This window comes from Manis javanica, chromosome 4 (genome assembly GCF_040802235.1).
Source record: "Manis javanica isolate MJ-LG chromosome 4, MJ_LKY, whole genome shotgun sequence".
Classification (NCBI taxonomy): domain Eukaryota; kingdom Metazoa; phylum Chordata; class Mammalia; order Pholidota; family Manidae; genus Manis; species Manis javanica.
Genome location: NC_133159.1, coordinates 135,689,056 through 135,711,352, shown reverse-complemented (window position 1 = coordinate 135,711,352; position 22,297 = coordinate 135,689,056). Strand labels below are relative to the sequence as shown.

General features: G+C 36.3%; 1 protein-coding gene across 1 annotated transcript in view; it reads left to right on the top strand.

Annotated features, from left to right (window-relative positions):
- CPD (carboxypeptidase D) overlaps positions 1–22,297 on the top strand; it is a 63,338-nt gene that overhangs the window by 24,578 nt on the left and 16,463 nt on the right. Inside the window, exons 3-10 of the mRNA XM_073235062.1 lie at positions 7,885–8,027; positions 8,702–8,871; positions 9,618–9,967; positions 10,428–10,619; positions 11,219–11,386; positions 14,569–14,678; positions 20,600–20,702; positions 21,209–21,351. Of these exons, the coding sequence (XP_073091163.1) occupies positions 7,885–8,027; positions 8,702–8,871; positions 9,618–9,967; positions 10,428–10,619; positions 11,219–11,386; positions 14,569–14,678; positions 20,600–20,702; positions 21,209–21,351 (1,379 nt within the window). The remainder of the gene's footprint in view (positions 1–7,884; positions 8,028–8,701; positions 8,872–9,617; positions 9,968–10,427; positions 10,620–11,218; positions 11,387–14,568; positions 14,679–20,599; positions 20,703–21,208; positions 21,352–22,297) is intronic.

Here is a 22,297-nt window from a genome sequence, read left to right as displayed (position 1 = left end):
TGGCCCGGCAGGACCCGAGCGCTCCCCCAACTCCAGCTCACTGGTGGGAGGAAAGGAGTCGGAGTGGGGAGGGAGTGGAAGCACAGGACTGCTAAATAACCAGCCCTAGTAATCTGCACTGGGAGCGCAGACACACATTGCACGGTGTGCTGGATATTAGGGAAACGGAAAAGTAAAATCTGTGAGTGGGTCCCTGCAGCCAGCTCCCCTGGGACAAAAGAAAAGTGAGTGCTTTTTGAAAGTCTTTAGGGGACAGGGGCTTCACAGCTGGAAGGAATCGTACCAGCACACTCACCCCAGCAGGCTAGGAATTCTGAGGAACTTCAGGCGCTCCAGCCCCCTGGGTGGCAACGCAGCTCTGAAGACACTCATGATGATAAGCAGCCTGCCATTCGTTCCCCCCAGCCAGCACGGCCCCGCCCACAGCAGCAGAGCAGCCGGAGAGGGACCCTGCACACAGCAATAGCCCAGAGCCTCCTCCTGGCACGCAGCCACCCGGGCCAGACCCAGAGGCCACCACCAGTGCACAGCTGCCCAGCGCAGGCAGAGGAAGCCAGGGCAAGGCGCAGAGGGGTGCTGTTCTCACAGGAGAGCACACCTGGCATCCCTGCCTCTTCCTGCAGGGCTCTGGGCTACCCTGATGGCAGCCCCAATGGTGGCAGCTCAGGGAATTAACCCAGACACTGCTCCAGGTATGCGGGTAACCAACACAGGCAGCAGAGAAGGGCAAGGCGACCAGCAAGCAGGAAGGGACTTTGTTCTCTCAGCTGACACATGTGCTACCTGCCTACAACTACCTCTATCGCCATGACAAGGCAGAAGAATTTGGTCCAGTCCAGGATTACCCAGACAAACCCCAAATGACGGCCTGGGGAGATAGATTTAACCAATCTTCCTGAAAAAGAATTCAAAATAAAAGTCATAACCATGCTGATGGACCTGCACAGAAGTATGCCAGAGCTAAGGGATGAAGTCAGGAGGGAGAACACAGAAATAAAACAATCTCTGGAAGGACTTAAGAGCAGACTGGATGAGGTGCAAGAGACCATTAATGGAATAGAAATCAGAGAAGAGGAATACAGAGAGGCTGAGGCAGAGAGAGAGAAAAGGATCTCCAGGAATGAAAGAATATTAAGAGAACTGTGTGACCAATTCAAATGGAAAAATATTCGCATATAGGGATAACAGAAGAAGAGAGAAAAAGGGATAGAAAGTGTCTTTGAAGAAGTAATTGCTGAAAACTTCCCCAAACTGGGGGAGAAAATAGTCTCTCAGACCATGGAAGCCCACAGATCTCCCAACACAAGGGACCCAAGGAGGACAACACCAAGACATATAATAATTAAAATGGCAAAGATCAAAGACAACAGAGTTTTAAAGGCAGCCAAAGAGAGAAAAAAGGTCACCTACAAAGGAAAACCCATCAGGCTATCATCAGACTTCTCAACAGAAACCTTACAGGCCAGAAGAGAATGGCATGATATATTTAATGCAATGAAACAGAAGGGCCTTGAACCAAGAATACTGTATCCGGCACGATTATCATTTAAATATGAAGGAGGGATTAAACAATTCCCAGACAAGCAAAAGTTGAGGGAATTTGCCTCCCACAAATCACCTCTACAGGATATTTTAAAGGGACTGCTCTAGAAGGAAGCTCTCCTAAGGCTAAATAGATGACACCAGAGAAAATAAAATCACAACAAAGAAAGCAGACCAACCAAATACTAACTAAATGAAGAAAATAAAAACAACTATTCACAAAAGCAGTCAAAGGAAACACAAAAGAGTACAGAATAAAACACCTAACATATAAAGAATGGAGGAGGAGGAATAAGAAGGGAGAGAATAAAGAATCATCAGACTGTGTTTATAATAGTTTAATAAGTGAGTTAGGTTAGATGATTAGATAGTAATGAAGCTACCCTTGAATGTTTGGTAACTGAGAATCTAAAGCCTGCAATGGCAATAAGTACATATCTTTCAATAATCACCCTAAATGTAAATGGACTAAATGCACCAATCAAAAGACACAGAGTAATAGAATGGATAAAAAGCAAGACCCATCTATATGCTTCTTACAAGAGACTCACCTCAAACCCAAAGACATGCACAGACTAAAAGTCAAGGGATGGAAAAAGATATTTCATGCAAACAATAGGGAGAAAAAAGCAGGTGTTGCAATACTTGTATCAGACAAAATAGGCTTCAAAACAAAGAAAGTAACAAGAGATAAAGAAGGACATCACATAATGATAAAGGGCTCAGTCCAAGAGGATATAACCATTATAAATATATATGCACCCAATACAGGAGCACCAACATATGTAAAACAAATACTAACAGAATTAAAGGATGAAATAGAATGCAGTACATTTGTTCTAGGAGACCTCAACACACCACTCACTCCAAAAGACAGATCCACCAGACAGAAAATAAGTAAGGACACAGAGGCACTGAACAACACACTGGAAAAGATGGACCTAACAGACATCGACAGAACTCTACACCCAAAAGCAGCAGGATACACATTCTTCTCAAGTGCACGTGGAACATTTTCCAGAATGGACCACATACTAGGCCACAAAAAGAGCCTCAGTAAATTCAAAAAGATTGAAATTCTACTAACCAACTTCTCAGACCACAAAGGTATAAAACTAGAAATAAATTGTACAAAGAAAGCAAAAAGGCTCACAAACACATGGAGGCTTAACAGCATGCTCCTAAATAATCAATGGATCAATGACCAAATTAAAATAGACATCAAGCAATATATGGAGACAAATGACAACAATAGCACAACGTCCCAACTTCTGTGGGACACAGCGAAGGCAGTTCTAAGAGGAAAGGTATGTAGCAATCCAGGCCTATTTAAAGAAGGAAGAACAATCCCAAATGAATAGTCTAAAGTCACAGTTATTGAAACTGGAAAAAGAAGAACAAGTGAGGCCCAAAGTCAGCAGAAGGAGGGACATAATAAAGATCAGAGAAGAAATAAATAAAATTCAGATGAATAAAACAATAGAAAAAAATCAGTGAAACCAAGAGCTGGTTCTTTGAGAAAATAAACAAAATAGATAAGCCTCTAGCCAGACTTATTAAGAGAAAAAGAGAATCTACACACATCAACGGAATCAGAAATGGGAAAAGAAAAATCACGACGGACCCCACAGAATTACAAATAATTATTAAAGAATACTATGAGAATCTATATGCTAACAAGCTGGAAAACCTAGAAGAAATGGACAACTTCCTAGAAAAATACAACCTTCCAAGATTGACCAAGGAAGAAACAGAAAATCTAAACAAACCAATTACCAGCAAAGAAATTGAATTGGTAATCAAAAAACTACTCAGGAACAAAACTCCCGGACCAGATGGATTCACTGCTGAATTTTATCAGACATATAGAGAAGACATAATACCCATTTTCCTTAAAAGTTTTTCAAAAAATAGAAGAGGAGGGAATACTTCCAAACTCATTCTATGAAGCCACCATCTCCCTAATAGCAAAACCAGGCAAAGACCCCGCCAAAAAAGAAAATTATAGACCAATATCCCTGATGAACATAGATGCAAAAATACTCAACAAAATATTAGCAAACCGAATTCAAAAATACATCAAGAGGATCATACACCATGATCAAGCAGGATTCATCCCAGGGATGCAAGGATGGTACAACATTCGAAAATCCATCAACATCATCCACCACATCAACAAAAAGAAAGACAAAACCTACATGATCATCTCCATAGATGCCGAAAAAGCATTCGACAAAATGCAACATCCATTCATGATAAAAACTCTCAAAATGGGTATACAGGGTATGTACCTCAACATAATAAAGGCCATATATGACAAACCCACAGCCAACATCATACTTAACAGCAAGAAGCTGAAAGCTTTTCCTCTAAGATCGGGAGCAAGACAGGGATGCTCACTCTCCCCACTGTTATTCAACATAGTACTGGAGGTCCTAGCCATGGCAGTCAGATAAAACAAAGAAATACAAGGCATCCAGATTGGTAAAGAAGAAGTCAAATTTCACTATTTGCAGATGATATGATATTGTACATAAAAAACCCTGAAGACTGCACTCCAGAACTACTAGAATTAACATCTGAACTTAGCAAAGTTGCAGGATACAAAATTAATACACAGAAATCTGTTGCACTCCTTTACACTAACAATGAACTAGCAGAAAGAGAAATCAGGAAAACAATTCCATTCACAATTCATCAAAAAGAATAAAATACCTAGGAATAAACCTAACCAAGGAAGTGAAAGACCTATACCCTGAAAACTATAAGACACTCTTAAGAGAAATTAAAGAGAACACTAACAAATGGAATCTCATCCCATGGTCTTGGCTAGGAAAAATTAATATTGTCAAAATGGCCATCTTGCCTAAAGCAATCTACAGATTCAATGCAATCCCTATCAAAATACCAACAGCACTCTTCAACGAACTGGAACAAGTAGTGTTAAAATTCATATGGAACCTCAAAAGATCCCGAATAGCCAAAGCAATCCTAAAAAGGAAGAATAAAGCAGGGGGGACCTTGCTTCCCAACTTCGAGCTCCTACTACAAAGCCACAGTAATTAAGACAATTTGGTACTGACACAAGAACAGACCCACAGACCAGTGGAACAGAATAGAGAGTCCAGACATTAACCCAAACATATATGGCCAATTAATATACGATAAAGGAGCCATGCACATACAATGGGGAAATGACAGTCTCTTCAACAGTGGGTGTTGGCAAAACTGGACAGCTGCATGTAAGAGAATGAAACTGGATCATTGTCTAACCCTATACACAAAAGTCAATTTGAAATGGATCAAAGACCTGAATATCAGTCATGAAACCATAAAACTCTTAGAAAAAAACATAGGCAAAAATTTCTTAAACATAAACATGAGCAACTTCTTCATGAACATATCTCCCTGGGCAAGGAGCAAAATGAACAAAAGCAAAAATGAACAAGTGGGACTAAATCAAGCTGAAAAGCTTCTGTACAACAAAGGACACCACCAATAGAACAAAAAGGCATCCTGCAGTATGGGAGAATATATTCATAAATGACAGGTCCAATAAAGCGTTGACATCCAAAATATATAAAGAGCTCACGCACCTCAACAAACAAAAAGTAAATAATCCAATTAAAAAATGGTCAGAGGAGCTGAACAGACAGTTCTCCAAAGAAGAAATTCAGATGGCCAACAGACACATGAAAAAATGCTCCACATCACTAGTCATCAGAGAAATGTAAATTAAAACCACAATGAGATATCACCTCATACCAGTAAGAATTGCCACCATCCAAAAGACAAACAACAACAAATGTTGGCAACCTTGTGGAGAGAGGGGAACCCTCCTACACTGCTGGTGGGAAAGTAAATTAGTTCAACTATTGTGGAAAGCAGTATGGAGGTTCCTCAAAAAAACTAAAAATAGAAATACCATTTGACCCAGGAATTCCACTTCTAGGAATTTACCCTAAGAATGCAGCAGCCCAGTTTGAAAAAGACATATGCACTCCTGTGTTTATCCCAGCGCTGTTTACAATAGCCAAGAAATGGAAGCAACCTAAGTGTCTATCAGTAGATGAATGGTAAAGAAGATGTGGTACATATACACAATGGAATATTATTCAGCCATAAGAAGAAAACAAATCCTACCATTTGCAACAACATGTATGGAGCTAGATGGTATTATGCTTAGTGAAATAAGCCAGGTGGAGAAAGACAAGTATCAAATGATTTCACTCATCTGTGGAGTATAAGAACACAGAAAAAACTGAAGGAGCAAAACAGCTGCAGACTCGCAGAACCCAAGAATGGACTAACAGTTACTAAAGGGAAAGGAACTGGGGAGGATGGGTGGGAAGGGATGGATAAAGGGTGGGGTGAAAGAAAGGGGGCATTACGATTAGCATGTACAATGTGGGAGCATGGGGAGGGCTGTACAACACAGAGAAGATAAGTAGTGATTCTACAGCATCTTACTATGCTGATGGACTGTGACTGCAATGGGGTATGTAGGGGGAAGTTGGTGATGGGGGGAGTCTAGTAAACATAATGTTCCTCATGTAATTGTAGATTAATGATACAAAAAAAAATGGGCCAAAGACCTTAACAGACACCTCACCATAGAAGATATACAGATGGCAAATAAACATGAAAAGATGCTCTACTTCACATGTCATCAGGGAAATGTAAATTAAAACAAGTTACCACTACACACATATTAGAATGGCCACAATGTGGGACAGTGACAACAGCAAATGCTGGTGTAGATGTGGAGCAGCAGGAACTTTCATTCATTGTTGGTGGGAATGCAAAATGGTAAAGCTACTCTGGAAGACAGTTTGGTGTTTTCTCACAAAACTAAACATACTCTTACCGTATGATCCAGCAATTGCATTCCTTCATATTTGCCCAGAGGAGTTGAAAATTTGTGTCTATACAAAAGCCTGCACCCAGATGTTTATAGCAACTTTATTCATAACTGCCAAACTTTGGAAGCAACCAAGGTGTCCTTCAGTAGGTGAATGTATAAAATAAACTGTGGTACATTCAGACAGTGTCATATTATTCAGCACTAAAAAGAAGTACACTACCAAGACATGAAAAGACATGTAAGAACCTTAAATACCTATTACTCAATGAAAGAAGTGAATCTGAAAAGACTACATACCGTATGATTCCAACTATATGACTTTGTGGAAAAGGCAAACCATATGGAAATAGTAAAAATATCCATGTTTGCCAGGGTTTAGGGAGGAGGAAGGCATGAATAGGTGGAGCACAAGAGGATTTTTAGGGCAGTGAAACTATTCTTTTTGCTACTATAATGGCAGAAACATGTCATTATACATTTGTTAAAGCCTATAGAATGTACAACACCAAGAGTGAACCCTAATGTAAACTGTGGACTTCAGGTGGTAATAATTTTGTCAATGTAGTTCATCAGTTGTAATAAATGCACTCTGGTGGGGGTGTTCATAATGGGGGAGGCTATGCATATATGGGGATAGGGCCACCTGAAATCTCTGTACCTTTTGCCCAATTTTTCTGTGAAATGAAAGTTGCCCTAAAAAAATTAAGTCAATAAAAAAAATCAATGGCAGAAATGATAAGGTAATAGGCTTTCTATAGAATGAGTGTGTGGGCTTGTATAGGTGTAGAAGTGGTGAAGGTGGTTGACTATGAATGCTTATTCCTTTTTTTACTTCCTTCTTCCATTAAACATATTTTGTAAGGGTTGTTGTGTCTTTTATTCCCCCCCACACACTGAGTTCTGTAGCTGTGCCACCTAGATATAGCCTTTCATTTTTTCTCTTTTGCCACCTTCTTGATAAAGGGAGTACAGTTCAAAGAGTAGGCACTTAATGCTTTGGCACGAATATCCTTCACAACTCCAAGATCATGTCTACCTTTCAAAAATCCTTCTGTCAAAAATCTTAACCTCTCTGTGCCTTACTTCTCACATCTGCAAAGTGACTGAAATAGTAATACCTACCTCATACAGTTTTTGTAAAGATTAAATGTTAATGCACATAAAGCTTATAAAACTGGTCTGGCATATATAGTAAACACTCAATGTTTAGATCTGTTATCATTGTTGCTATTGTTATTAACTGATGTATTCATGTTTGTCATAACTGTTCATCCTATCAATCAAATATGTTTCCTTTATATATATTTCTTTTCAACATATATATTCCTTCTTAGTCTCCAGTGTAATTCAAGAGCCTTCTCCAATTTCAAACAATCTAATGAAGAAATTTATACATGTAGAGATGGCTGATTTCATTTCTTTGGTCTTTTTGAGAGTAGAATTCTGAGAGTAAACAAATCTTTTCCTTCATGTTGCAGGTGGTATGCAAGATTACAATTATGTATGGGCCAACTGCTTTGAGATCACATTAGAACTGTCTTGTTGCAAGTACCCACCTGCTTCACAGCTTCGACAAGAATGGGAGAACAATCGTGAGTCTTTGATCACATTGATTGAAAAGGTAAAAGTACTGGCTGGAAGGTTGGGGTATGGAAATAATGGATTAAATAAGGGAGAAATTCGGTTGTATGTGAATGACAGTCTATACTAAATACCCTTTATCTGTTTTTATTATTTAAGATTGGAGATTATCTTTAGAAATTATTATATTAGAATCTTTAGGAATATATTCTAGCTGGGCCTTTCTTGCCCTCTCCCTCAGCTCTTTTCCTCCGGAGGGCTTCCTGTGATTGTCTTTGCTACTTCTACAAACTGAAATAATTAGCCAAATATGTAATAACAGGTTCTTACAATGTCATATGATCATATTTGCTGTAGAGTCTTTACCATTATATGAACCATGTACACAAGTTTAAGCAGCAGACAAGCTAGCTAATATGCTGTTGGATATACCAGAAATTATTACTTCTACCTTGTTGAGAAAATGAGAAGTTTGGCTGTGAGAAGAGGGAATTTCAAGAACACATTAGTAGTCTAGATTTCAGACATATATGACTTAAGTTTGAGGATTGAATATTTTTGTCTATATTTTATGTAACTGGGATTGAAAAATGTTTCAGGGAGATAGAGGAGTAACCTTAGTTTTTAGAAATTTTAGTATCAGTGCAGAGGGATTATGATCTCTTGCCTTCCAAACTGTCTCTGAACAGTCAACTTTGATTCTTGTTTTTTTAGGTCCACATTGGAGTTAAAGGATTTGTTACAGATTTGGTGACAGGATCTGGCTTAGAGAATGCAACCATTTCAGTGGCTGGTATTAATCATAATATCACAACAGGCAGATTTGGTGATTTCCACAGATTACTTGTTCCTGGAACTTATAACATTACAGCAGTTTTAACTGGGTAAAAATTTAAACTAGACCCTTAAAGTAACAAGCCTCTGTTTATATTTAAGATAGAAATATAGTCTAGTTGATGTTATTTACTGTATCTAGCTTTTCTTTTCAAACTTTGTTTTCTGATTTTTTTCCTCCTTGTATAATGAGAAAAGACTGTCACATAGTAGTGTACAAGTGGATATGAAGCATAATTGTAAAATAAGGAGGAAGGACCGTTTTAAAAACTTGGAAAGATGGTCAGCTATGTAAAGCATTGCCTCTAGGCTTATTGAATACCAGAGTAGAAGAAACTCAGAGCTCTACGAAAGACATTTTGAAGAGCTGTCTTACCATTAGTTTTCTAATACATGAACTGAATAGTTTCTCCCTACCCCTGGAAACCTTTCTGGAAGCTCACTCTGCTAAGAATTTAATTGATAACCTTTAACTTAATTTTGAACTTTCCTATTTGAGAAAGTAGATAGAATATCAGTTTGATGCAATTTTTTGTAAGCATTCTAATGTGTGGAACTTGAGAAGGTCGTTAGAGAAATAGTTCTTTAAAACTTAACCCTCGGATTCTCTAAGGGATAATATCCCAAAAGTCTTGAGTTTACCTTAAATATCTGGAGTTTATCTTTATTTGGCTTGAGTTTTGATAGACCACTAAATACAAGAGTATGAAAAGGCTATTGTGCTTTTGTAATGTTAAAGCATTGTGTGTTTTCATGTAACTCCAAGCCATCTGCTTTTTCAAATTTTCTTTTTCAGGTATATGCCACTGACTGTTAATAATGTAATAGTGAAAGAAGGACCAGCCACAAAGGTGAATTTTTCCCTTCGGCCAACTGTGACTTCAGTAATCCCTCACACAACTGAGGTTGTAGTAACGGCGAGCACAGTTGCTATACTTAATAATCTTCCTGGAACACAATCCTTCCACCAGCCAATTCAGCCAAAGGACTTTCACCACCACCATTTCCCTGATATGGAAATCTTCTTGAGAAGGTTTGCCAACGAATATCCTAACATCACCCGGCTTTATTCGTTAGGAAAATCTGTAGAGTCAAGAGAACTTTATGTAATGGAGATATCTGATAATCCAGGTGTTCATGAACCAGGTAATTTGGTGTGGCCTTATGCATAATTCCAGTAGTACCTCTCAGAGCTATGTGCTATATTGCAAAGTTTTACCTAGAAAGGTCACTCATAGTATGTATCACTGGAACAAAGAAAATATAACCAATCTTTTGCCAGAAAAGAAGAAAATCCGTCTGATAATCCATATTAGGCACAGTATTTAATACACTGCATAGATCAAATTCTTTCTGTTAATACTATTTTTATTTTCATATTATATGGCATATGTATGTGAATATATATATATATATGTATATATATTTTTGAGCCTGTTCAGACTTATATGTTATTAAGGAAGCTGCTTTATAAGATGCTTCTTTTGTTAAAATATGTCTTTTCTTAAATTTTTGATTCAGGGTCTTTGCACACACTGGGTAAAAAATAGAGTCCACAAGAAATGAAAAGGAATGAAAGTCTTCCATGTAATTATTTTGTTTTCAGGTGAACCAGAATTTAAGTATATTGGAAATATGCATGGAAATGAAGTGGTTGGAAGAGAACTGCTATTGAACCTCATTGAATACCTTTGTAAGAACTTTGGAACAGACCCTGAAGTCACAGATTTGGTTTGTAGCACTAGAATTCACCTTATGCCTTCCATGAATCCTGATGGATATGAAAAGGCCCAGGAAGGTAAAGAATAGCTGTCTTTAATGCCTAACCTTTTTGACTGTGATATGACACGATTATTTGGGGGTCATAGAGAATTTGAACTGGTTGTTTGCTTGGAAATTCTTCTTGTTTTATTCTTGTAATTTACAATTGACTCTAGCTTCTGTATTCTTGTAAGATAGGCTAGTTCATTCAATGATTATGTAGTTTATATTTAATGAAGTTCTCGCCTTTGGTAATAGCTCAAATTTACTAAAAATAATAAGAGATTTTTATAAATTATCCCATTTTAATAGTAATTCTTGTTAAATTATTGTATTGGGAACCTAATCTCATAAATGAAAATGCAAAACAAATCTTTTGAAGCCAGTGATTCTATTTTGACTCCCACTTCTACTCCCCATATATATTCTAAACCTGCTAAATTACTGACTTCCCATTCCTCAGTTCCCTCTGAGCTAGCCCCATTTCTCCTAGGGCAACATAGGAAGGGCAGGCAGAGCAACTCGCTTACATGGGCCACCTTATACAGAATACCTTTGAGTCAAAATAGTTAAAGTAGTATGTGTTGGATTTAGTATATGTGAAACATGGCTTAAATTTTAATCTTTATCATACAGGAGATTCAATAAGTGTAATTGGCAGAAATAACAGCAACAACTTTGACCTGAACCGAAATTTCCCAGACCAGTTCTTTCAGATTACAGATCCTACCCAACCAGAAACTATTGCTGTAATGAGCTGGATGAAGGCCTACCCATTTGTACTGTCGGCAAATCTGCATGGAGGTAATAGCAACTTAATGTTCAGTAATTAATTCTTGTTGAGAGCACTTGAAATCTTGGTGGAATTTTATCTGTTTATCATCTTAGGCTATTTTAAAAACCAGTATCCAATAATTGCTTTTATAGCAGACAATAAAGGTCTTTTCTCTTTACTTTTTAAGCCAATTTCTTGGCTGTTTTCTGCTCTCCTCTCCCAGCTGTCCACTTTCCCTTGCTTCTGCTTCCTTCTCCCTCTCTGTCTCCCTCTCCCTCCCTCTCACTCCCTTAGTTCTTCAAGTGTTTTATATTTATCCCTCACAAGTGTTTTATATTTATCCCTGTCCCTGGGAATTTGGTAACATGCTCTTTGTCATTCATTAAAATTAAACACTAACAGATCCAAATGATTAGTCCTATTTCTCCCTTAAGTTTCATAAACTTTTATAATAGTTTAGATTTTGATGTTGTCTTATCTTTTTCTTGCTATATATTTAACTACAGCACAATGACCTCATTCTCATGCAGTGTCTGAACTTATAAAGCTCCATGTAACTCAGCAAGAATTGATCAGTTGACTAGGAAGAGAGATCAAGACTAAAAATCATCACAGTGTCCAACCTAGGGTTGTATAAATCAGAATGAAAGTGTCATTACCCAAGAGAACTGACAACATATGTCTACATGTAGACTTAGCATGTTAAGGGATACATCTTTGTTCACGAACACTTGTTCCTTTCCATGACACATTTTGTTTTCTCATCTTAAAACCTTTAATGGGTTTTGAAATCTTGGCAAAGAAATTTATAAGTAGTTTTTTCTGTTTGTTTTTTTCTGCCAACTTAATTTAGAAAGATTTTGAAAGAATATGGAGTAAGAATATAAGGAATATATTCCTTTTTTGGTACATTTTGATACTAATTTTTTTATTGAGGTAAATTTCATGTAACATCAAATTAACCATGTTAAAGTGAACAATTCAGTGCTGTTTAGTGGATTCATAGTGTCGTGCGACCACCATCTCTATCTAGTTCCAAATATTTAACTCTTCCTGAAAGGAAACTCCATACCCATTAAGCAGTTGCTCCCTATACCTCTTCTCCCCTCAAGCCCTGGTAACCACCAATCTGTGTTCTGACTCTGTGGACTTGCCTATTTTTAATATTTCATAGAGTGAAATTACACAATCTGGGACCTTTAGTGTCTGTCTTCTTTCACTTAGCATAATGTTTTCAAGGTTCGTTCATATTGCAGCATCTATTAATACCTAATTCCTTTAATGGCTGAATCATTACATTGTATGTATATGCAGCAATTTGTTTATCCATTTTTATCTCATGGACATTTGTATCATTCCCACTTTTTACAATTATGTGTAGTACTGCTATGAACATTGGCATACAATATCTATTTAAGCTTGTTTTCAATTCTTTTAGGTAATTCCATGTTTTATTTTTTGATGGAAATACTGTATGTGGTAATTCCATATTTAACTTTTTGAGGAACTGCCGAACTGTTTTCCACAATAGCTGAGCCATTTTTACGTTCCCACTGGCAATGTATGAGGGTCTCAGTTTTAACACATTCTCACCAGTACTTGTTATTTATTGTTTTTTTTTTCATTATAGACATTTTAGTGAGTAAAAAATGGTATTTCATTGTAGTTTTGATTTGCACTTCCTGATGGCTAATGATGTTGAGCATCTTTTCGTGTGGTTTTTGGCCATTGATACCTTCTTTGGAGAAAAATCTGTTCAAGTCTTTTGCTCACTTTTAATTGTTTATTTCTGTTTGTCTTTGTTTTGAGTTGTGAGAGTTCTTTCTATAGTCTGGGTCCTAGACCCTTAGCAGATTGCAGATTTGCAAATATTTTCTCCCATTCTATAGGTTGTGTTTTAATTTTTTAATTTTTTAATTTTTAATTTTGATCAAGTCAAATTTGTCTACTTTTCCTTTTGTTGCTCATGCTTTTTGTTTTGACATGTTATTTTTTTTTAATAAATTGTTTCTTAGAAGTATTATAAATCTTCTGTGACTTTTTTTTTTTGGCCTAGAAAATTAACCATTTGAAAGACAGTATTTAGCAGAAGTTGATACTGACTTTGACTTCTTCCTGTTAGGTTTTTAGATGTGGGCCTTAAATCCAGGGTGAAATTAAATTTTTTTTTCAGAAATTAAATTTGTATAAGAAGAGGTATTGAAGTACGTTTGTTCTTGTAAGACTGTTTTGGGGAATAGACTGAACATGGTTCTTCATATTTGCTTCTTAAAGAAATTTTTTTTAATATATGAATGTTTGCTGGTATTTGTCATCACAAGATTACTTCACTTGAATTCAAATTGAATATGTTCCTTCACATCCATGCCCATGAATGGCATAATAAAAAAAGACAAAAATGAATGGCTTAGTAGAGGCAGATAAATGGACGGATGAACAAATGAAAACAATTTGACTAATAGGAAAATAAAGGATTTTATCCTATGGTGGGGGAGTCACCAGGCATATGTAGCTCAGGACTCTTGCCTGAGAAGCACCCTAACTGCTTTATGCCCCATGCAGAGCATAAAGAGATTTGATAGCCTGTACATGTTTTAAAGCATCACTTCCTTTACGTCAGGGCATGGAAAATCTGATATAACTCAAATTGACTAATTTCTACTATGAACATAAGAGAAATTTTAGCATTTTTTTCTGAGTATAGGTCAGGGCTAGCTCTGCTGTCGCTACACAAATCATTTAACTTCCCTGTTTTAGACTCCACATCTGCAAAATGAGGATGAATTAATTGGATTTAAAGGGTGTTTTCATTTTAAAATTCCATGACTTTATAAATGTCTGAATTTTACTGAAACTACCAAATTTTGTTCATTATTCTGATCCTAAATACTATAAAATTGTTTAAGTTAAGCTTGTATACTTCTGGTTTTCAGCTCTGATATGTAAATTACACCCATAAATTCAGGTAAATTCCAAAGATCTTTTCAGTTAAGGCAGCTTTTAAGTGTCACACATAGCTATTTAATATTTCACTTACTCACTCTGATTTTCCATTGAGGAAATCAGCAACTTTATTATTTCTATTGAGTAGATTAACCTTGGAAAATTGTGTTGGTTTCCTGTTTCTGGCAGTATTATGAAAAGCTTACTTTATGTTAATGATCCATCTTGAAAGAGATAATATGATACATTTTCCTCTTTTCCCTTGTAGGTTCTTTGGTGGTGAATTACCCATTTGATGATGATGAACAAGGGTTTGCCACATATAGTAAATCACCAGATGATGCTGTGTTTCAACAAATAGCACTTTCCTATTCCAAGGTAGGCTTGTGCTTGAAGCTATAGATTTAATTACTTCATTAAAAAAAAAAGCCTTAAAGTCCTACAAGACTCAGGTAAAGTACTTTCTTTTCAATTAAACCTTCCATGATTCCTTTCAGGCAGCCTTACTGCTTCTTTCCTCTGCTCTCCACCTTACTTTTGAATATACTACTTATCTTTACCGATTAGCCTTTAAGCTCAGGGAATGTCTTTTCATCTACAGTTTTTTTGTTTGTTTGTTTGTTTGTTTGTTTGTTTGTTTTTCCCCACGTAAGAGATTTTATTATCTGAAAAAGAAAATGGCTGCCCCCAGAGAAAGGGAGTAGCCTTCATCTACAGTTTTTAGCACAATACCTGGGACATAATAAACATAATAAATAGAAAATAGCATGCTAGTTTATATCACTTGACAAGTTCTTAAGTTATAACCTTAGTAAGTAGTCTAAGGCAGGGGTTGACAAACTACAACTCTGGGGCCAAATCCAGCCCACCAAAATTTATTTACAAAATGTTATTTATTTTGTAAATAGAATTTTACTGACACCCAACCACATCCTTCTATGTATCTCTAAGGCTGCTTCTTTCAACATTTGATAATAAGTCAGTGTAATTCACCATATGAACAGACAAAAGAAGAAAAATGCTACAGTCATCTCAGCAGATGCAGAGGGCATAGTTGATTAGTTACAGCTGATGCTTTTGAGCCCAGAGAGCCTAAAATTTTTACCATCTGATCCTTCATGGAAATAGCCAACCTCTGGTCTAAGCTATTTAAGAGCTTACAGTAACCAAAAGCAAGGGAGAGCGGATAGAAATTTCTGTATTTTCTAAACTTCCTATAATGAACACACATTATTTTTACAATCAGAAATGTTATATTTGTGTGTGTGCTTATGTGAAAATGTAGTTTAGAAACTGTTCTTAAGAAAACGTGTTAAAAGCTGGGGTTTGGGAATGAGGCTTGTTTTTTTTTGGTCTTTTTACTGACTCAGTCGATGCCTTTATTGATTATAGATAATGAAGATTATTACTGCAACTTTATGCTCTCTAATTGTAAATCTGCCATTCTAAAAGTAGACCTTGTGAGATTATCCAGTTTCTAACAAGGGAGGACACCTATTATTTCACTTTAAAGGATAGTTGTCTTCTCTTTAGGCACACATTTTTAAAGAGATATATATGGAATAATAAGAGAATAATGAGATACACTCCAAATCATCAAAATAAAGATTAAGTGATCAGGTTTTGCACATATCCCCATCACATTCTGTGCCTGTTCTTATAGTTTGGCTTTTCACCCTCATAGTGACTTCTAGTTCCTTAGCCTCTTTTGTTTCCTCTGACCTTTAGTCCTTTTGATTTGACTTAGTTTCTACCCAGACTAGACCCATGGATGTACCTTTAGTGATGTTTTCACTTTCTACCTTAGGCTCTTTTTTACTTTTCCTTATTAAGGTATCACTGATATACACTCTTATGAAGATTTCACATGAAAAACATTGTGGTTACTACATTCACCCATATTATCAAGTCCCCCCCAAACCCAATTGAAGTAACTGTCCATCAGTGTAATAAGATGCTGTAGAGTCACTACTTGTCTTCTCCATGCTGTACTGCCTTCCCCGTGACCCCCACACATACCATTTACGCCAGTCATAATACCCCTCGATCCCCTTCTCCCTCCCTCCCCACTGGCCCTCCTACACTCCTCCCCTTTGGTAACCGCTAGTCCCTTCTTGGAGTCTGTGAGTCTGCTGCTATTTTGTTCCTTTAGTTTTGCTTCGTTGTTATACTCCACAAATGAGGAAATCATGTGGCACTTGTCTTTCTCCGCCTGGCTTATTTCACTGAGCATATCCTCCAGCTCCATCCATGTTGTTGCAAATGGTAGAATTTGTTTCTTATGGCTAAATAGTATTCCATTGTGTATATGTACCCCCTCTTCTTTATCCATTCATCTACTGATGGACACTTAAGTTGCTTCGAAATCTTGGGTATTGGAAATAGTGCTGCAATAAACATAGGGGTGCGTATATCTTTTTGAATCTGAATAGTTGTATTCTTTGGGTAAATTCCAAGAAGTGGGATTCCCCAGTCAAATGGTATTTCTATTTTTAGTTTTTTGAGGAATCTCCATATTGCTTTCCACAGTGGTTGAACTAGCTTACATTTCCACCAGCAGTATAGGATGGTTACCCTTTCTGCACATCCTCACCAGCATTTGTTGTTCTTAGTCTTTTCGATGCTGGCCATCCTTACTTGTATGAGGTGATATCTCACTGTAGTTTTAATTTGCATTTCCCTGATGATTAGTGATGTGGAGCATCTTTTCATGTGTCTGTTGGCCATCTCAATTTCTTCTTTGGAGAATTGTCTCTTCATATCCTCCACCCATTTTTTAATTGGGTTATTTGCTTTTTGAGTGTTGAGGAATGTGAGTTCTTTATATATTTTAGATGTTAACCCCTTATCGGATATGTCATTTATGAATATATTCTCCCATACTGTAGGATGCCTTTTTGTTCTGTTGATGGTGTCCTTTGCTGAACAGAAGCTTTTTAGTTTGATATAGTCCCATGTGTTCATTTTTTCTTTTGCTTCCCTTGCCCAAGGAGATGCATTCAGGAAGAAGTTGCTCATGTTTATATTCAAGAGATGTTTGCCTATGTTGTCTTCTAAGAATTTCATGACTTACATTCAGGTCTTTGATCCATTTCAAGTTTACTTTTGTGTATGTGGTTAGACAATAATCCAGTTTCATTCTCTTGAATGTAGCTGTCCAGTTTTGCCAACACCAGTTGTTGAAGAGGCTGTTATTTCCCCATTGTATGTCCATGACTTCTTTTATCATATATTAATTGACCATATATGGTTGGGTTTATATCAGGGCTCTCTAGTCTGTTCCATTGGTCTATGGGTCTGTTCTTGTACGAGTACCAAATTGTCTTGATTACCGTGACTTTGTAGTAGAGCTTGAAGTTGGGGAGTGTAATCCTCCCACATTTATTCCTCCTTCTCAGGATTGCTTTGGCTATTCAGGGTCTTTTGTGGTTCCATACAAATTTTAGAACTATTTGCTCTAGTTCATTGAAGAATGCAGTTGGTATTTTGATAGGAATTGCATTGAATCTGTAGATCACTTTAGGCAGGATGGCCATTTTAACAATATTAAATCTTCCTATCCATGAACATGGGATGTGTTTCCATTTACTGGTATCTTCTTTTCTCAAGAGTGTCTTGTAGTTTTCAGGGTATAGGTCTTTCACTTCCTTGGTTAGGTGTCTTCCTAGGTATTTTATTCTTTTTGATGCAATTGTGAATAGAATTGTCCTGATTTCTCGTTCTGCTAGTTCATCATTAGTGTATAGGAATGCAACAAATTTCTGTGTATTAATTTTGTATCCTGCAACTTTGTTGATTTCAGGTATTAGATCTAGTAGTTTTGAAGTGGATTCTTTAGGGTTTTTTATATACAATATTATGTCATCTGCAAACAGTGGCCGTTTTTCTTCCTTACCAATCTGGATGCCCTTTATTTCTTTGTGTTGTCTAATTGCTGTGGCAAGGACCTCCAGAACTATGTTGAATAAAAGTGGAGAGGGTGGGCATCTTGTTCCCAATCTTAAAGGAACGGCTTTCAGCTTCTCACTGTTAAGTATGATGTTGGTTGTGGGTTTGTCATATATGGCCTTTATTATGTTGAGGTACTTACCCTGTATACCCATTTTGTTGAGAGTTTTATCATGAATGGATGTTGAATTTTGTCAAATGCTTTTTCAGCATCTATGGAGATGATCATGTGGTTTTTGTCCTTCTTTTTGTTGATGTGGTGGATGATGTTGATGGATTTTCTAATATTGTACCATCCTTGCATCCCTGGAATAAATCCTACTTGATGATGGTGGACGATCTTTTTGATATATTTTTGAATTCGATTTGCTAATATTTTGTTGAGTATTTCGGCATCTATGTTCATCAGGGATGCCTTAGGATCTTTTTATACCCTTTTGACGTATCTGCCTTGCCAACATCCAATCCTCTGTAATTACCACCATCTCTCTTCTTCATTTCAGAAAAGTTATGGTGACTGACTGCATGTGTGTGTGTATATATATATATACTCTGAGTCCTCAGTTCTACTTCTCAATATTTCATGTTTTGCTACTTGACTCCTTGGCTCATTTCCCTTTATGGTGATTCCATGCCTTTATCCTTTACCTAAGCCTCCTAATCCAAGCTTTACCTTTTTTATTCTCAGTAGATCACTTTGCCTTAAACTGAAGTAGAATTTTGAGTAATCTGATGTGAGTTTGTTCAGATTCTGTCTTCTCAATTATGACTTATTTTTGTCTTATCTATATTTTCTTCCATTTCCTGCTCACACTGCATCCTTCCTTGCCTGGAATCTTGGGCTCATAAATGGGAAAGGTGGTAATTAAAATCCTCAGTCTTCACTCTCAGCATTCTTTCTCTTGGCTATGATCTATCATGCACCCAACCAACCTTTGCCCTGCCATAAGGCATCATAGTGAGGGAAAACAGACCAAGAACATCTGTGAAGATGTTCTTTAGTCCATCTTTTGCATTATTATCAGAGTAAACTTCCTAGAGCCATGAATATATCACATATTACCTCTTTGTTAGAGATCTTCACTAGCTTCTTCCTGCAATGAGAAAAAAGTTGAAATGTTAATAGCTACTGCCTTAAACTATGGTGGCTAGAGTGGGATTTGTAGGTGATCCATTAAGATGTAGGAAGAATATGTTAGAAATTCTATTTATGTGTTTTAAATTTATCCTTTAAATGTTTTATACTTTTATGCAGGTTTATAATATATATATTGTATTAGTAAAATAGTACAGTGATACATCTATGTAATTTATAATTAGATGGGTAGATATTGATGGAAATGGAGATAGAGAGCTAAAGACTTAGATTTGTGCAAGTCTTTAGTGGAAAAACCAGAAAGCAAAAGAGCATGTACACAATTATTACAGTAATCTAAAATAATACTTTTTATTTGATAAGAGAGCAGTGGGACATAAGTCTGTAATTGGTATGTCAAGCTTATGAAAGAGGGTTGTTTATTTATTTTGAAGTTAAATGGTTAATTCTCAGTGGTGGGAAATGGAAATTGTTGCTTTTCTCTTCACACTTGTCTGTACTTTTTTTTTTTCCAAAAGGAAGAAATGAAGTTTTGACTATCTTCAAAGCTTCATTTCTTCAGGAAACTTCCCCTACCACTCTAGCCAGAAGTAATCTTTCTCTTCTCTAGAAACCAGTAACATTCATGTGTGCCCCCATGGCAGTTTTTTTTACTCTTCATTGAGCAAGCTATTGCACGTGCCTGATGCCAGACATGGCTCTAGATGCTGAGGATATGAAGAGGCAAACTGTTGCAAAGAGTGGTGTATTGTCTTCAGGGGAGGAAAAGGGGCAGCTCTTTAACAGGATAAGGTAAATTGTACAGAGTGCAGTCAAAACACAGAGGGGTCATGTTAGTCCCCCTAGAAGTCTGAAAGCTGCTTACTACACATTATATGTGAATTACCTTTTCTGGTAAGCTTCTTGAAAATATAAAATGAAAATATAAATATGAATGGTTTTTTGGTGTTTTTTTTTTAGAGCAGTGTTGGGTTTTATATTACTTGTCATTGTCAGTAATAAAGTCCAATCTTTTTACAAAGCATATTTGATTTTTATTTTAAAAATATAGAATAAGCTTATACAGTAAAAAAATTTAAAAAATCAAAATGACACAGAAAACTATAAAGTGAGAAGTCTCACTGGTTCCCATCCACCCCATTCCCACCCCTACATACACCCTATTGCTGATCACTTTTATTATTTTTCCTTATCCTTCCATTGTTTTTTGATGCAGATACAAATCAATGCAAATAAAGATTTTCTTTTCCCCCAGGAAAATACCCAGATGTTTCAAGGTAGACCTTGTAAGAATATGTACCCTAATGAGTATTTTCCTCATGGAATAACAAATGGAGCTAACTGGTATAATGTCCCAGGTAAATATTCTTTTATATTAAAAAAGCTAAATTGTTGTGTTGTTCACCAAAAACTAATATAATACTACATTAACTCTTATTTCAAAAAATATATTTTAAAAATATTCTTTTGTATCAAGGCCATATAATGATGGATTTTCCATCTCCCTGGATGATGATGCTTGTTAACTGACTTTTTAATTTTGGGAAAGAATCATTCTTTTAGAAGTATTATTTAAGTAGTTTAAAATATTCAAATAACATTTTCAACTATTTTTACATTTGGTGCACTTAGAGTTTTGAGTAGAAAGAATGTACTAAAACTTGATGAAAGTGTTATCTTTTACCTTGGCTATTACAAAGAACCTTAGATGCTCTAAAAAGAAGAGGGTAAACTATACTTGAATTCTTGAACATGAAAGTAGTATAGGTGTTTCACTTGTACCACAAGCATCAAAGAGCTCTCAAATGAACACATTATCAGGTAGTTCTTCTTCAGTGATTGATTTTAATTTTTTATCCTTTAGGTGGTATGCAGGATTGGAACTATTTACAGACTAATTGCTTTGAAGTAACTATTGAACTAGGCTGTATGAAATACCCATTTGAGAAAGATCTGCCAAAATTTTGGGAACAGAATCGAAGATCTCTAATTCAATTTATGAAACAGGTGACTGTTTGGTGAAGTATGAAATTTCCCCCAAGAACAAGAAGATTTTTGTGTGCACAAACAGTTTTCATGCAGTGATTTTTATAATGCACCCTTTTGAATTCCACCTTAACCTCTTCATGCTTTAGTATATTTATTTAGAAAATTCATGGGTGGAAATGAGTTTATTATTTGTGTGCATGGGGAAGACTTGAAAATAATTAAACAACATAGTGACATTTTGCTTTTAATGGTTAGTGGTCACTTTTTACCCTGTCTTTATAAAAGGCTAGCATAAATTGGGTTCACGCCTAAGCATCTGTCAAGTGATGGAAATATGGGCTATGGGGTAAATGCTTTTATTCATTTTTCTTTTTGCCAGTGGTTTACTATGAAATGATTAATTTCCTTTTGTTTGGTTGTGATTGGTGGCCAATAAGCAAAAACTGTAAGAAATATACTAATAAGGGTTAATTATTAGGATAATACTTGATGCCAGCACTTTTCTGTTTTATTCTTTTTGTTGAGTGGAGTGGCATAAAGGCTGTGAGTTTACATACTAATTTGAAAAACACTTTATTCTGAGAAATTTTAAACATACAGAATAATTATAAGACCAATATAATAAACCACTATTATTTTATCACCTAGATTTAGCAATTTTCAACATTTTGCTGTATTTGTTTTATTTGTATATAAATCATACACACATGCACACACATACATTTTTGCTCAACTATTTCATTGTAAACTGCAGGTGTTATAATATTTTATCCCTGAATATTTCAGAATGCATCTTCCAAAAATAAGGATATTCCCCTCTCTGCCATCTCCAAATGCCATTATCTCATCTAAGAAAATTAAGAGTAATTCCCTAATATTACCTACTACTTAATCCATATTTAAATTTCTCCCTTTTGTCCCAGAAAATGTCTTTTTAAATCTATATTTTAGAACCAGGATCTTG